Source organism: Macaca fascicularis, chromosome 16 (assembly GCF_037993035.2).
Source record: "Macaca fascicularis isolate 582-1 chromosome 16, T2T-MFA8v1.1".
NCBI classification, from domain to species: Eukaryota; Metazoa; Chordata; class Mammalia; order Primates; family Cercopithecidae; genus Macaca; species Macaca fascicularis.
The window spans coordinates 49,736,215-49,750,125 of record NC_088390.1 but is presented as its reverse complement, the minus strand read 5'-3'; the positions used below and the strand labels follow the sequence as shown (position 1 = coordinate 49,750,125).

Here is a 13,911-nt window from a genome sequence, read left to right as displayed (position 1 = left end):
CTTTAAAATGACTGTTGTGAAGGTAATGTAACAACACAAAGTAATGCTAATGACAAATTATCAAAAAAGAAAAAACCGAAATAAAAATCTTTATTAGTGTTTTAAAAATGATGTAAAAGACTATGGGAAAACAAATGCCGACAATAGTTATGTCTAACTTTTTTGTTCACATTTCCAAAACGTTTATAACATAATTTTAAAAGAAAAATAATTTTAAAAATACATATCTGAAAATGAAACCCCGCTGTTTGCAACGACCAGCTGGCTTAATCTGACTTTTCGCAGATGTAGCAGTGTTGGAAAACATCAGTCCTTTTGCTGAGGGAAGGAAGAGATGGGAGGGGTAGAAAGGGCGGTGGTTATTGCCTTTAGTATTTCGATCCAGTCACACAACCTAAATCCAACATCTGCATCAAATGTCTCCTTTCCGAAATACTTTCCCTAAAATGACAGAGAACCTGGCCAGGTGGACAGAACGGCCCCTGAGCATTTGCAGGTGTCCTGGTGGGCTTGCCGGGCAGAGGGCGTGCGGGTCTCAGGAAGCTGACGCGTCCGCCCAGGCCCCGCCCCCGGCCCATTCAGGCCCCGCCCCCGACCCACCGGCCCCGCCCCCGACCCACCCGGCCCGGCCCCGCCCCGTCCGCCTCCGTCACGTGACGGGGCGCCGGGTCCAGCCTGTTGCTGATGCTGCCGTGCGGTACTCGTCATGGAGCTGGCACTGCGGCGCTCTCCAGTCCCAGGGTGGTTGCTGCTGCTGCCGCTGCTGCTGGGCCTGAGCGCAGGTAGGTTCAAGCAAGAGGCGAACCAGCTGCCGTGCTTCTTTTTTCCCCAGGCATGAGAGTTTGTTAGTGGGGTTGTGCTTTTGAAAACGCATCTCTTTTCCTCGGTTCTTACCTTGTGTAATTATATTGCTTTTAAATCTCGCTCTTTTTTTTTTTTTTTCCTTAACAAATTCAAAGTGCTTTTTCTATCGTTTTCTGGCTCTGGGTGGTCTGAGTGCTTCCGTTCTCTCCTACGCCTAGATAGAAGCTGTGTGCAGAAATGTATAATTTGGGGAAACTGCTGGTCAATGAGGTTTCCCTGATGCAAAGGCCGCGATTGGCTGCTAAATGAGGATATAAGGTCTTTTTATTTTGAGCTGAAATCTGCGGTCAAAAATACCCTTAAATCCTACCACGAATGGGACATTTCATTGAGATAAGGCCCTTTCTTCTCTTGATCAAAACAAACAAGATAACATCTTCCCCCACAGCGATCTTTTTTGGCAAAAAACAGATTTGTGTTTAATAAAATAGGATGACTTGCAAATTGATTTTCACTCTTCATTCAGCAAAACCTCTCCTAGTCTGAAGCAAGAACTGAGGACTGGAACTGGCCACAAGCTTGCCTTGTGATCTTAGGCAAGTTGTTGAACAGTTTTGTTTTCCCTTTTGTAAAATGGGGATCATCTGGCCCTTTGGCCAGAGTGTCTGGGAGATTTTGTAAAATTAGTTGCTTTGCCAGTTTTACCAGTAGTCACTGCCAGGCAACGGAGAAGTGCCTGGGGTTAGGTCAAAAGGGACCTGTGCCTTATCTGTCATTCTCAAGGGACCCCAGACTTATCTATTATTGTCAAGGACAATATAATCGTGTGTTACTTGTATATAGAACCTTATAGCTAAGTCTGTAATGTTTTAGCCATCTGTTTCGCTCCTCAGGACACTTTCTGGTTTTCTTAATCTCCATTCTTGTTTTGTTTTGAGTCGGGGTCTCACTATGTTGCCCAGGCTGGTCTGGAACTGCCTGACTCAAGTGATCTCTCTCCCTCAGCATCCCAGGTAGCCGGGACTACAGACACAGGCCACCACCCTGGCTCTTTCTTATTTACAAGACGTGGTCTCATTGTCTTCCTCTCTACTCCTGTCTCTTGGCTGTTGGGACCAGTGCTCTTTTACTTACCAATGGGCCTTGAAATTTGAGAAGGGAGGAAGTAGAAGGCAGAAAACTCCAGTCACCGAGGGAATCCCTCCCATCATCTTTTAACATCAGCCTCCCTACTTTTTTTTTTCCCAGAGTGGTTTTTGAGGAACAAAAAAAAAGATACTATAACTTGGAAATGGTTACGTTAGCAAAAAGTGACAAAGAAAATGTTTTTAGCCTACTTTTTTCTAATATGTATTTTGTGGATGCTAGAAAAGTTAAGTAAGGAAAATTGGAGTGGGGGATTATAGGATACATATATTTAAACACACATAGATATATATCCTTCAGTTTAAAAAGATCATCTACATGAGTTAGGAAAATTGCCCTTTTTCGTATTTGTTGTAGCTCTTTGCTGTTTGCCTTTTTATTTTTGATGTACAGAAATTTTGTTGTGTAGAAATATAACAAGTTTCTGTTCTCACCTCCATCGATATTTCTTTTGTACAGTCTCCGGGGTTTGCTTAGATTCTTTCCTCATCCAGATATCAGAAATATATTTAACTATATTTTTGTATTATTTTTAGTGTTTAAATTTTAAAATTTAAGTACTTGATCCACATGGAACTTATTTTGTTTATAGTATTGAGAGGACCTAAATTTCTCTTTTTTTCTCCACAAAAGGTAATTGTTGCTCCATTACTGTATATTGAATATTCTCAGCTCCACTAATTTGTGATGCTTCTTTACTCGTGTTTTTTGTTTCCTTGGTTGGTTGGTTTTTTTGTTTTTTTGAGATAGGGTCTCCCTCTATCGCCTAGGCTGGGGGGTGCACTGGTGTGATCACAGCTCACTGCAACCTCAACCTACTGGGCTCAAGCGATTCTCCTACCTCTGTCTCCTGAGTAGCTGGGACCACAGGCGTGTGCCATGACGCCCAGCTAATTTTTGTAGTTTTTGTAGACATGGGGTGTTGCTATGTTGTTTAGAGTGGTTTCGAACTCCTGTGCGTAAGCTATCAGCCTGTCTTGGCCTTCCAAAGTGTTGGGATTACAGGAGTGAGCCACCAAGACTGGCATCTTATTCATGTATTAAATACGATATAAAAACCAGTATATTGCATTCTGAGATTTTTACTTTTTTATTCAAAATATAAATCTCTCTTGTTTTTACAGAATTATAAAAGTATTTCCTGTAATCCCAGCACTTTGGGAGGCCTAGGCGGGCAGATCACCTGAGGTCAGGAGTGCGAGACCAGCCTGACCAACATGGAGAAACCCCGTTCCTACTAAAAAAATACAAAATTAGCCAGGCGTGGTGGCACATGCCTGTAATCCCAGCTACTCGGAAGGCTGAGGCAGGAGAATCGCTCGAACCCGGAAGGCAGAGGTTGTGGTGAGCCGAGATTGCGCCATTGCACTCCAGCCTGGGCAATAAGAGCGAGACTCTGTCTCAACAAAAAACAAAAGAAAAAAAAGTGTTTCGTATTTATTGTTAAAAATCCAAACATTACAGAAAGGTGTAGAGAAAAAACTGAAAGCCCCTGGCCTCCTATGCCACTATTAAGTTTGGTTTCTTTTTTCATAGCCGAGATTTTTTTCATTATTCCTGCAATGTATTGGGGTGGATAAATTACCAAACTGTAAAACAAATCATCTCTAGCCTAGCATGGCTGTCTCTGCCAGGCTTGGAATTTACCTGTACATTAGGCACTTTTCTGGAAAGTGAAATTGAGCTTCTGTTTCAGGAGCTGTCATTGACTGGCCCACAGAGGAGGGCAAGGAAGTATGGGATTATGTGACCGTCCGCAAGGATGCCTACATGTTCTGGTGGCTCTATTATGCCACCAACTCCTGCAAGAACTTCTCAGAACTGCCCCTGGTCATGTGGCTTCAGGTAAAGTAGTTTCCCACCCTGGCCTGAGGTCCAGGCCAAGTCTCCCCTATGTGGCTCTTTGCCTACTTTTCGGGCTCATGTCTCAGCAGTGAAGGGCCAGTTTGGTCCAGCAGTGTGGCCTGGGAGTTCGGCATGCTTCTGAGGCAGGCTGAGGCAATGGTATAGCCAAGGAGGCTATATCAGAGGGCGAGGGGATTCTAGCCTTTTGTCAGAGTCTCTTTATATTTCCAGATGGTTGCAAGAAGGCTCACTGAAAACTCCTGATGATACATTTGATAACATAGTGGAAGAAAGTGTTTTACAGCCGGGCACAGTGGCTCATGCCTGTAATCCTAGCACTTTGGGAGGCTGAGGCAGGTGGATCATATGAGGCCAGGAGTTCGAGACCAGGCTGGCTAACATAGTGAAATCCTGTCTTTACTAAAAATATTTAATACCAAAATTATCCAGGCATGGTAGCACATACCTATAATCCCAGCTACTCAGGTGGTTGAGGCATGAGAATTGCTTGGACTCGAGAGGCGGAGGTAGCAGTGAGCTGAGATCGTGCCACTGTGCTCCAGCCTGGGTGACAGAGCAAGACCCTATCTCAAAAACAAAAAAAAAAAAAAAGAAAGTTTTATGGAAGGTTCCAAAGCAAAGACCTGAGGTAGCCTGACCCTGCCTTCCTCTCCCCACAATCCTTTCCTGGACCCTAACTTCTTACCCCAAGAAAAGCTGATCTTTCGAAGGGACTGCTACCAGCCTTCTGCACCTTCATGTGACTGTTGCACCCTCCCCCTTTCCCTCAGTGTGTTTGCATTTTAACCTTGAGCTCTGATTGTAGGATGGAAGGCAGGGAGCTGGTGGAAAGATTTTTAGGGACAGGCAGAGGCTCTTTTCTGGCATTTTTGAAATGTGTCCAGAGATGGCCCACCCCCACCTGGAAGACCCCTCACCAGGGAGGAATTAAGGAACATGGTCTTGCCTCTGGAAAATGTGGGCATGGCCCAGCCGGAGCTCTGGGCCCCTCATCAGTAAATAGGGACCCTGGTGCTCACCTCCATAGGATGCTATTGGGACGTCTTCCAACAATGCTGGTATTTATAAGCAGCCTCCCACCGCCTGGGTTTTGCCTGCCAGGATGGTCAATGCAGACTTTCTGGTGAGATAGGGTGAAAATGAGCAGTTTTCAGGGAGGGGCCTTTCTCTTTTGGAATTATCACTTGTGCCACCTCTGAGGGACAGAGCTGAGGCTCAGCCCCAGGTGCAGATATGATAATGCTGCAGAAGAAGAACCCTTGTGCTTCAGCCCAGGGAGCCCTGCTCACCTCTGGTGGCTGGAGACAGAGGTGCGGCACAGTTGGCAGGGAGAGCCAGGCCGTGGACAAGCTCAGGCCTGCCATCAGAGGCCCTGGGTTTTCAGTGCCTACCTGCCACTTAGAGCCATGGCAAGATACTTCCTTCTCTGGGCCTTGGCTATCTAATCTGGGGGATTTTGGTGGTTTTTCAAACTTTTTGTTCATCAGCAGAACTTTTATTTTTTACCCCCAAATGAAAGCTTACAAAGGGGAGACAAAGCGGACAACAGCAGATGTGCTGAGGCTGGGGCTTCTCCTTTGTCCCAGGGATACTTTCTGAGCTGTTAGGAAAACAGTTTGAAACAAACGCTGAATTTCAGAAGTTGTAAGCTATCCTTTTGGTTGATGGCAGAGTGGGATTGTTAAATTAGTTAACATTTTAAAATGAGGACATTTGCTTCCTCTTTCCAAAAATCACGAGATACAGTAATTTAGGGCCTGAACTCACTGTCCCCAAAGTTGCGTGTAGGTGGCCCCTTTTCCTAGAGGGTGGGAGCTGCTGGAGGAAGGTGCCCCTCTGCCACCCTCTGATTTGCTCTGCTCCACAGCCTCTGCCAGGCTTCTGGAGGCCATTGGGTTTGCAACATTTAGTTGACCTTTGAGCTGAGAAGCTTTTTTTTTTTTTTTTTTTTTTTTTTTTGAGACAGAGTCTCCCTCTGTCAGCCAGGCTGGAGTGCAGTGTCAGGATCTCTGCTCACTGCAACCTCCACCTCCTGGGCTCAAGCAGTTCTCCTGCCTCAGCCTTCCAAGTAGCTGGGATTACAGGCGTGTGCCACCACACCCGGCTAATTTTTTTATTTGTAGTTTTAGTAGAGACGGGGTTTCACCATGTTGGCCAGGCTTGTCGCGAACTCCTGACCTCGGGTAATCTGCCCACCTCGGCCTCCCAAAGTGTTGGGATTACAGGCGTGAGCCACTGCACCCGACGAGCTGAGATGCTATTTGAAGTTTACCAGTCAAAGAGAATAAATTGCTCTTCTCCACTTACCCAGAGGCCCAAGAGAGAAGAAAAAAGATTATGCTTACAGAAGAAATAACTAATTTAGATGAAAAGAAGATCTATTTTAGCAGCCTGCTGAGGACATGTGTGCTGACTTCTCTGGGGGGAATCTTTGAGAATCGAAGTCACGTCTTCTGAGTGGGTTAGCAAACTATGTTAGGGATACTTTCAAGTCTTTGAAGCATTTCACTTGGTCCACTGACACATTGACTGTGTCTCAGAGTTTCTGGATAGCCCTAGACCATGCTGCCACCCTATCCCAAAGTTCTGGACAAAAAACGGGTTTTACAACAGGATATATTCATGTAGAACAGAGGCTTCCTCCAGCCAGCATCTCATTGCCTTTTGAGGAGAGGGGGATGAGGAGAGGGAGAGGTCGTCTGCTGTCTCTATGGCTTACCAGAAGCAGAGGAGAACTGAGATTTCTCCCACAAAGACCCAACCCTTAGGATTTCCAGCTTTTCCCCTTTTGCTTTGATCCTACCTCATCCTAATTAAGTCCATGAGGAAAAAGGAACCCAGCTTTCATTAGAGGGTAGATCACTGGCTTTAATTTATTGCATATTGCATTGTGAATATTTTTCAATGTTGCCACATCGTTTTTCAGAGTTCATGATTCTAAGTGGCAGGGTAGCATTCCATGCTGTAGATGTGCTGTGGGTGCCTAACCTGTTCCCCTACTGGGGGACATTGGAGTTGCACCCTTACTTCTGTTGTTATTTTGAATGGGACTACGGTTAACATCATTATCTGCTTTGTGAACTTTTTACTGCTGTGTTAGAAAATCTTAAGACACAAAGGGCATATGATCGGGGGATTTATAGCCTTCCAATTTTATCAGAGTTAGGTTGGTTCAGGTTCAAAACATTAATGTTGTAAAGTCTTTCCCTTTGGGGCCCTCTTGCTGTTGCTAGTTGCCCTTTAGCCCTGACTCTATCTTGTCTTTTTTTTTTTTTTTCCAGATTTCCCTACTACACAAACTGCCCTGGCTTCTGTTTTGCCCAAGCTATTCCCTTTCATCTTTTTTTTTTTCTTTTTTGAGACAAGGTCTCGCTGTGTCACCCAGGCTGGAGTGCAGTGGTGCAATCTCGGCTCACTGCAGCCTCCACTTATTGGACTCAAGTGATTCTCGTGCCTCAGCCCCCCGAGTAGCTGGGACTACAGGCGCCTGCCACCACACCTGGCTAATTTTCTATTTTTAGTAGAAACAAGGTTTCGTGTGTTGACCAGGCAGGACTCGAGCTCCTCTCGAACTCCTGACTTCAAGTGATCTGCCTGCCTTGGCTTCCCAAAGTGCTGGGATTACAGGCATGAGCCACTGCGCCTGGCCCCCGTTTTGTCTTTTCGTATCTCCCTTTCCTACTCATCCTGCTAGTGCACAGAGAGGCCACATCCTTTTATTCTAGGTCCTCAGCCCTTTCCCTTGCCTTAACTGACAGGGCCCTCCTCATAGACTCCCCACTTCAATTGGCCCCTGGATTTGTCCAGAAAAAACACTGACCATCTTTTCCCCTGACCACCTCCCAAAGGGCCTCCTCTTGTCTCAATTAGAAAGCCCACCCAGGCCGGGCGCTGTGGCTCACACCTGTAATCCCAGCACTTTGGGAGGCCGAGGCGGGCGGATCATGAGGTCAGGAGATGAGACCATCCTGGCTAACATGGTGAAACCCCATCTCTACTAAAAATACACAAAATTAGCCGGGCATGGTGGCGGGCGTCTGTAGTCCCAGCTACTCGGGAGGCTGAGGCAGGAGAATGGCGTGAACCTGGGAGGCGGAGCTTGCAGTGAGCCGAGATCGCGCCGCTGCACTCCAGCCTGGGCGACAGAGCGAGACTCCATCTCAAAAGAAAAAAAGGAAAGCCCACCCAACCTGTCCTATTTGCCTCTTAGATTCTTTCCTCTCTGAAGCCCTCAGAGCCTTTAGAACTGCCCCCAGCACCGAGCTGCGGTTCAGAATCCTGCCTTTCCCACTCCCATGGACGTTCACAGTATCAAACTCTCCCTGCCCTGGAGCTTTTGAATCTGCTGCATTATATCCAGAGAATCTGCTTGATCAAACTGCTCCTAAGTCTGGGTCCTTTATTAATCCACAGGGATTCTGAAGAGTCTCCCATCTCCTGGGGAGGGGGTGATGGAGGAAGAGTCAGAAGGCCCAGTGTCTAGTCCTGGTAGAGCTCCTTCAGGTCAGCAAGGCCTGCGGCAGGCCACGGCTCCAGCTCAGAAAATCAGGAGGCAGCTAGGCATGATGGCTGACACCTGTAATCCCAGCACTTAGGGAGGCTGAGGCGGGAGGATTGCTTGAGCCTAGGAGTTCGAGACCAGCCTGGGTAACGTGGTGAAACCTCACCTCTACAAAAAACACAAAAATTAGTTGGGCTGGATGTGTTGGCGTGCGCCTATAGTTCCAGCGACTTGAGGGGGCTGAGGCGGGAGGATCAGTTGAATCCCAGAGGTAGAAGCTGCAGTGAACTGAGATTGCACCACTGCACTCCAGCCTAGGTAACAAAGTTAGACCCTGTCTTAAAAGAAAAGAAAAGAAAAGAAAAAATCAGGAGTCAAGAACATTCCACTGAGGACCTCTTAGCTCAGCTCTGCTCCTTTCAAAGAGAAAAGCCTCAGCAGTTACTAGGGGAGCTTCTCATATGGAAGTCCCTGGTTCACCAGAGAAATTGTGTCTTTTATGCAAATTGACCCAGCCATCACTAACTCATAAACCATCTATAGCAAATGTGGTCATTCATTGTAAAGACTAAGTTTGACTAAAATTTTTGTTTGTTTCTTCTCTCTTCCACAGGGCGGTCCAGGCGGTTCCAGCACTGGATTTGGAAACTTTGAGGAAATTGGGCCCCTTGACAGTGATCTCAAACCCCGGAAAACCACCTGGGTACAGTGAGGACGGTCCTGAGCTAAACCTTACCCCGTGGCCTCTGAGAGGCCCTGCCCAACTCTTGGAGGGGCCACAGATGTAGCAATCCCTCACCATCCCTTTCCTCTTCCTGTGAATACTGAGGCCATGGGCACTTGTCCGCAGGCCTCCTCTCTGGCCCAGCTTCTCCCATTTCTCAGGACAACTTATCTTGCCCCAGTCTGCCTCGCTTTCTCCAAGACAACCCCTCTCTCCAGCTGCCTTCAAAAACTTACTACAGCAGACACCTGGGACCCTGCGTTACCCATGCTGGCCATCTCTGCAGTCTCAGACACCAGGGTTGCACCCTCCAGCCACAGCCCCCAGTCCTTTTCTCTCTCCTCTCCTCCTACTTGTATCTTGACTTCCTCTTTCGATGTCTCTCTTGCTCTCCTGCTCACACCTCCCCCTCATTCTTAGCATCTCTTCCTTCCCTCACCGGTCTGTGGTCAACTCCCGTATCCCTCTCCCTTTACAGCCTTGGGTCACTCCCACTGTCCACCTGCTTAGCCCTGACGCCCCAGGCTGCCCATGATCAGAACTGGGCACCCGCCCTAGGGCTGCTACACAGCGTGGGCCTTACTCAGGGCTTGTGGCTGTTCCTCTCTCTGTGCTCCGGCTCTCCCAGCTGCACCTATTGCTATGAATGTTCTCCACTTTCCTCAGTGCTCCTCCTCCAGCCTCCCTCTCACATTGGGAGCTAAGCTTTCTGGTCTGTCTTTCTTTTTTTTTTTGAGATGGAGTCTCCCTCTGTCGCCAAGGCTGGAGTGCAGTGATGCAATCTCGGCTCACTGCAACCTCTGCTTCCCAGGTTCAAGCGATTCTGCTGCCTCAGCCTCCCAAGTAGCTGGGACTACAGGCGTGTGCCACCACACCCGGTTAATTTTTTTATTTTTAGTAGAGACGGGGTTTCACCATGTTGGTCAGCTGGTCTCGAACTCTTGACCTCGTGATCTGCCCGCCTTGGCCTCCCAAAGTGCTGGGATGACAGGCGTGAGCCACCGCACCCGGCCACTTTCTTGTCTGTCTTAAGGGTTTCCTACTCTTGCCTCACGGTCTTTGTACATGCTGTCCTCCTGGCCTGGGCCTTTCCTGTACTTGGTTCCAACAGAAATCTCATTTCCAGGAGTGGTTGTAGAGTCATCCCCTACCTTCACCCCCCATCCCAACTTGTCTCCAAGCCTTCTGGAACTAAAAGGGCCATATGAGTGAGGACCGTGGTCCCAGTCCTGGTGCTGCCACTGCCTGTCCAATTTTGTGACCTTAGACACATTCTGGGCTCTTTCTGGGCTTTAATTTCCTCATCAGCAAGGGACATGACTGGACTGTGTCATTATTCAGGATCTTTTTTATGTAAATTTTATAACTCTCAACCTCTTTGGAAAAGGTATTAGAATAAATTCTGTTCTTGCAGTGTACAGAGAAGCCAGGCCAATGTGGAAATTGGATGCATTTCCAAGAAAACTGATGTGTGTCCAGACTTTGAGTGTCCTCTGGCTTCTTCGAGTTAGTGCATAGACTGTCTCTGCATGCCTCTTTCTGCACTAGTTTGTTACATTTAGTACATTGTATTGTGTGAAAAGCAACAGCCCAGATTATTTGATTCCTGTGTGTGTTAATCTTTCCTTCTTGCCTCTCCCTTTTTTTGGGGGGGAGTTGGAGGGGGGGGCTTTCTTTGTTTTGTTGTTTTGTTTTGTTTTGTTTTTTTCCTATGTTCCTGTCCCTTATTTTTAAAAATCTCTTTTGGCAACAGGGATATCATCGCCACACTGTTATCCTCACTATGTGGGTTTTGCTGAGCTAGTAGAAAATGATCCAAAGATAATTGGTGACCAAACAACTGATTGCAACATTTCATTTTCCTCTGTGGCACATAGCTCCAGGCCGCCAGTCTCCTATTTGTGGATAATCCTGTGGGCACTGGGTTCAGTTACGTGAATGGTAGTGGTGCCTATGCCAAGGACCTAGCTACGGTGGCCTCAGACATGATGGTTCTCCTGAAGACCTTCTTCGATTGCCACAAAGAATTCCAGGTAAGCAAAGACTCAGGAACAGCTAAGTAAAGGGTTGGCAATAGCAACTCTACATCCATCAGCATAAACCTGAACTGCCTCCAGAGTTTAATGCCTAGCTGATTTCTGAGAAAACCTTTTTATTTCCAAGATTGGGTTGTGGATTTTTGTTTCTGTCATCTTTAAAGTTGATATTTAACTTGAAAGAATGACCCTGGAATGGGCATTCTAGTCAGATGCAATAATCAGATCGGAGTGATGGGGGAGGAAGACAAAGCAGATTTGTTTTTTCTGGCCATTACCTGCAGTAGAAATTTGAAATTAATTTACGTGACTCAAAAAGCAATCACGGTTGTTAATTCTGTATAAATTCCTTTTCTTACTAGACAGTTCCATTCTACATTTTCTCAGAGTCCTATGGAGGAAAAATGGCAGCTGGCATTGGTCTAGAGCTTTATAAGGTAATGGAAAATAACTTTGTTATTATGGTTTTGGACAGAAAATCATGTTACTTTTATATACACACGTGATATTAAATACACTTTGAATAGGGCCATGTACATGCAGAGTAAGATTAAATCTGTAGTAATAATCATGAAAAGTTTTTAAAAGAAGAGTGAAGATTGCCCTACTAGATCTGGAACAAGATATAAAGCTTGAGTGAGTAAAAGAATGTGGTACTGACATAGCAACAGACAAATAGATTAATTGCAACAGGATACAGAATCCAGAAACACGCACATATATATGTATGTATATCATGTATTTGTATTGTATGTATATGATCATATATAAATATAAGATAACTCTTCAAATCATTGAAGCATGGATAGAATGTCAATAAATGTTATGGAGACAAATGTCTATCACTTTGGAAAATAGAAAACTTGTATTCTTGCCTTGTATAAAATATTAATTCTGGATAGATTAAAATCTAAACTTAAAAATAAAAATTGGGACAGAATGCAGTGACCCATGCCTATGATCCCAGCACTTTGGGAAGACCAGGCAGGAGAACCGCTTGTGACCAGGAGTTCCAGACCAGCCTGGGCAACGTAGCGAGATCCTGTTTCTAAAAAAAAAAAAAAAAAATCAACCGGGCACAGTGGCTCCTGGCTGTAATCGCAGCTACTTGGGAGGATGAGGTGGGAGGATCGCTTGAGTTCAAGAATTTGAAGCTGCAGTGAGCTGTGATCATGGTACTGCACTCCAGCCTGGGTGACAGAACAAGACCATGTCTCAGGAAAAAAAAACACACACACAAAAAACAACAACGTCCTAGTAGAAAAATGGGCAAAGCCAAATGTGGACAAGCAATTTATAAAAGAAATATAACAGCCTTTAGACATATGAAAAATCTTCAACTTTTATTAGTAAGCCAAGTCCATGAGATTTGTAAATATTTAAAAGACTGATAACACCCAGTTTTGGTAAGAAGTCAGGGAAATAAGCATTCTTGTGCACTTTTGATGGGAATACAAATTAATTTAAACTTAAAAGGACAATTTGACAATGTCTGTCAGTTTTTTAAATGTATGTGTCATTTGACCCAATAATTTTATCCTATGGGAATACTTATACATACGTGTATGTCAGTGAATGTTTATTATGCCATTGTTTATAATGTTCATAAACTGAAAACAGCTGGTTGGCTGTCAGTAAAGGATTGCTTAAATAAAGTAGGTACATCTTTCCAAGATGAAATGCTTTGCAGCCAGTGTAAAGAATGGATCCAGGCGGGTGCGGTGGCTCATGCCTGTAATCCTGCTCATGCCTGTAATCCCAGCACTTTGGGAGGTCAAGGTGGGTGGATTGCTCGAGGTCAGGAGTTGGAGACCAGCCAAGCCAACATGATGAAACCCCATCTCTACTAAAAATACAAAAATTACCTGGGCGTGGTAGTGCATGCCTGTAATCCCAGCTACTAGGGAGGCTGAGGCAGGAGAACTGCTTGAACCCAGGGGGCAGAGGTTGCAAATGAGCTGAGCTGAGATTGCACCACTGCACTCTAGTCTGGGTGACAGAGCGAGACTCTTTCTCAAAAAAAAAAAAAAAAAAAGGTTGGATCTCAGCACTTTGGGAGGCTGAGGTGGGAGGATTGCTTGAGATCAGGAGTTAGACACCAGCCTGGACAACAGAGTGAGACCCCTGTCTCTACAAGAAAGAAAAAAGGAAAGAATACAGAGAGCTGTATGTACTGAGTATGGAAAGTTGTCCTTTGGGTATTTAATTGTGGAACAATGTGAGATAAACTTGTTTGTAAGTCAAAAACACTTCCATATGTGGAGATAGATTTGCACGCTGTGATGGCAAACAAAAGGGTAAAAGGATACATGACACACTTAACTGCAGTCAGTTGGTGAGTGTGAGGGCACAAATGAGGAAAAGTAAAAGACTTTCACATTTTCTTCTATCTCCTATGTTTGAATATCAGTGAGCTTAAATAAGCGATTTTTTTAAGATTTACTAATTAAAAAAAACTTATAGAAGTGGCATATGTACTTTATAGAATATTAGAAACTACAGCAAGCATAAATTAAAAATGAAAACTTCACCATCCCACTTGATGGAGATCACTATAGTTAGCACCTGTGCTAACCATATAGGTAATAGGTTTCTAAATATTCTTGTGCACATTTATATAGAATTGTTTAGCTGAATGAGATCATATTATACATACTGGTTTCAGCCTGCTTTCTTCAATCAGTAGTTCTCAACTTTCTATTTCTGTAAATTTTCATCTCAAATATTCAGACTTTTTTTTTTTTTTTTTTTTTTTTTTCTTTTTTTTTGAGACAGGATCTTGCTCTATTAGCCAGGCTGGAGGCTGGAGTACAGTGGCGTGATGATAGCTTACT

The 13,911-nt window shown here is 45.2% G+C and overlaps 1 protein-coding gene across 5 annotated transcripts in view; it reads left to right on the top strand.

The window, feature by feature from the left end:
- Positions 1–677: 677 nt before the first annotated feature.
- The window catches only part of SCPEP1 (serine carboxypeptidase 1), a 29,647-nt gene continuing 16,413 nt past the window's right edge, over positions 678–13,911 (top strand). For 3 of the 5 annotated variants that reach the window (XM_005583800.5, XM_015438329.4, XM_065531303.2), the window contains exons 1-5: positions 678–782; positions 3,647–3,795; positions 8,931–9,020; positions 10,919–11,074; positions 11,440–11,514. In XM_005583800.5, the coding sequence (XP_005583857.1) occupies positions 707–782; positions 3,647–3,795; positions 8,931–9,020; positions 10,919–11,074; positions 11,440–11,514 (546 nt within the window). In that variant the 5' untranslated portion in view covers positions 678–706. Of the gene's footprint in view, positions 783–3,646; positions 3,796–8,930; positions 9,021–10,455; positions 10,548–10,918; positions 11,075–11,439; positions 11,515–13,911 lie in introns of all 5 variants that reach the window. The other 2 variants (XM_074019245.1, XM_074019244.1) reach the window with 1 other exon arrangement.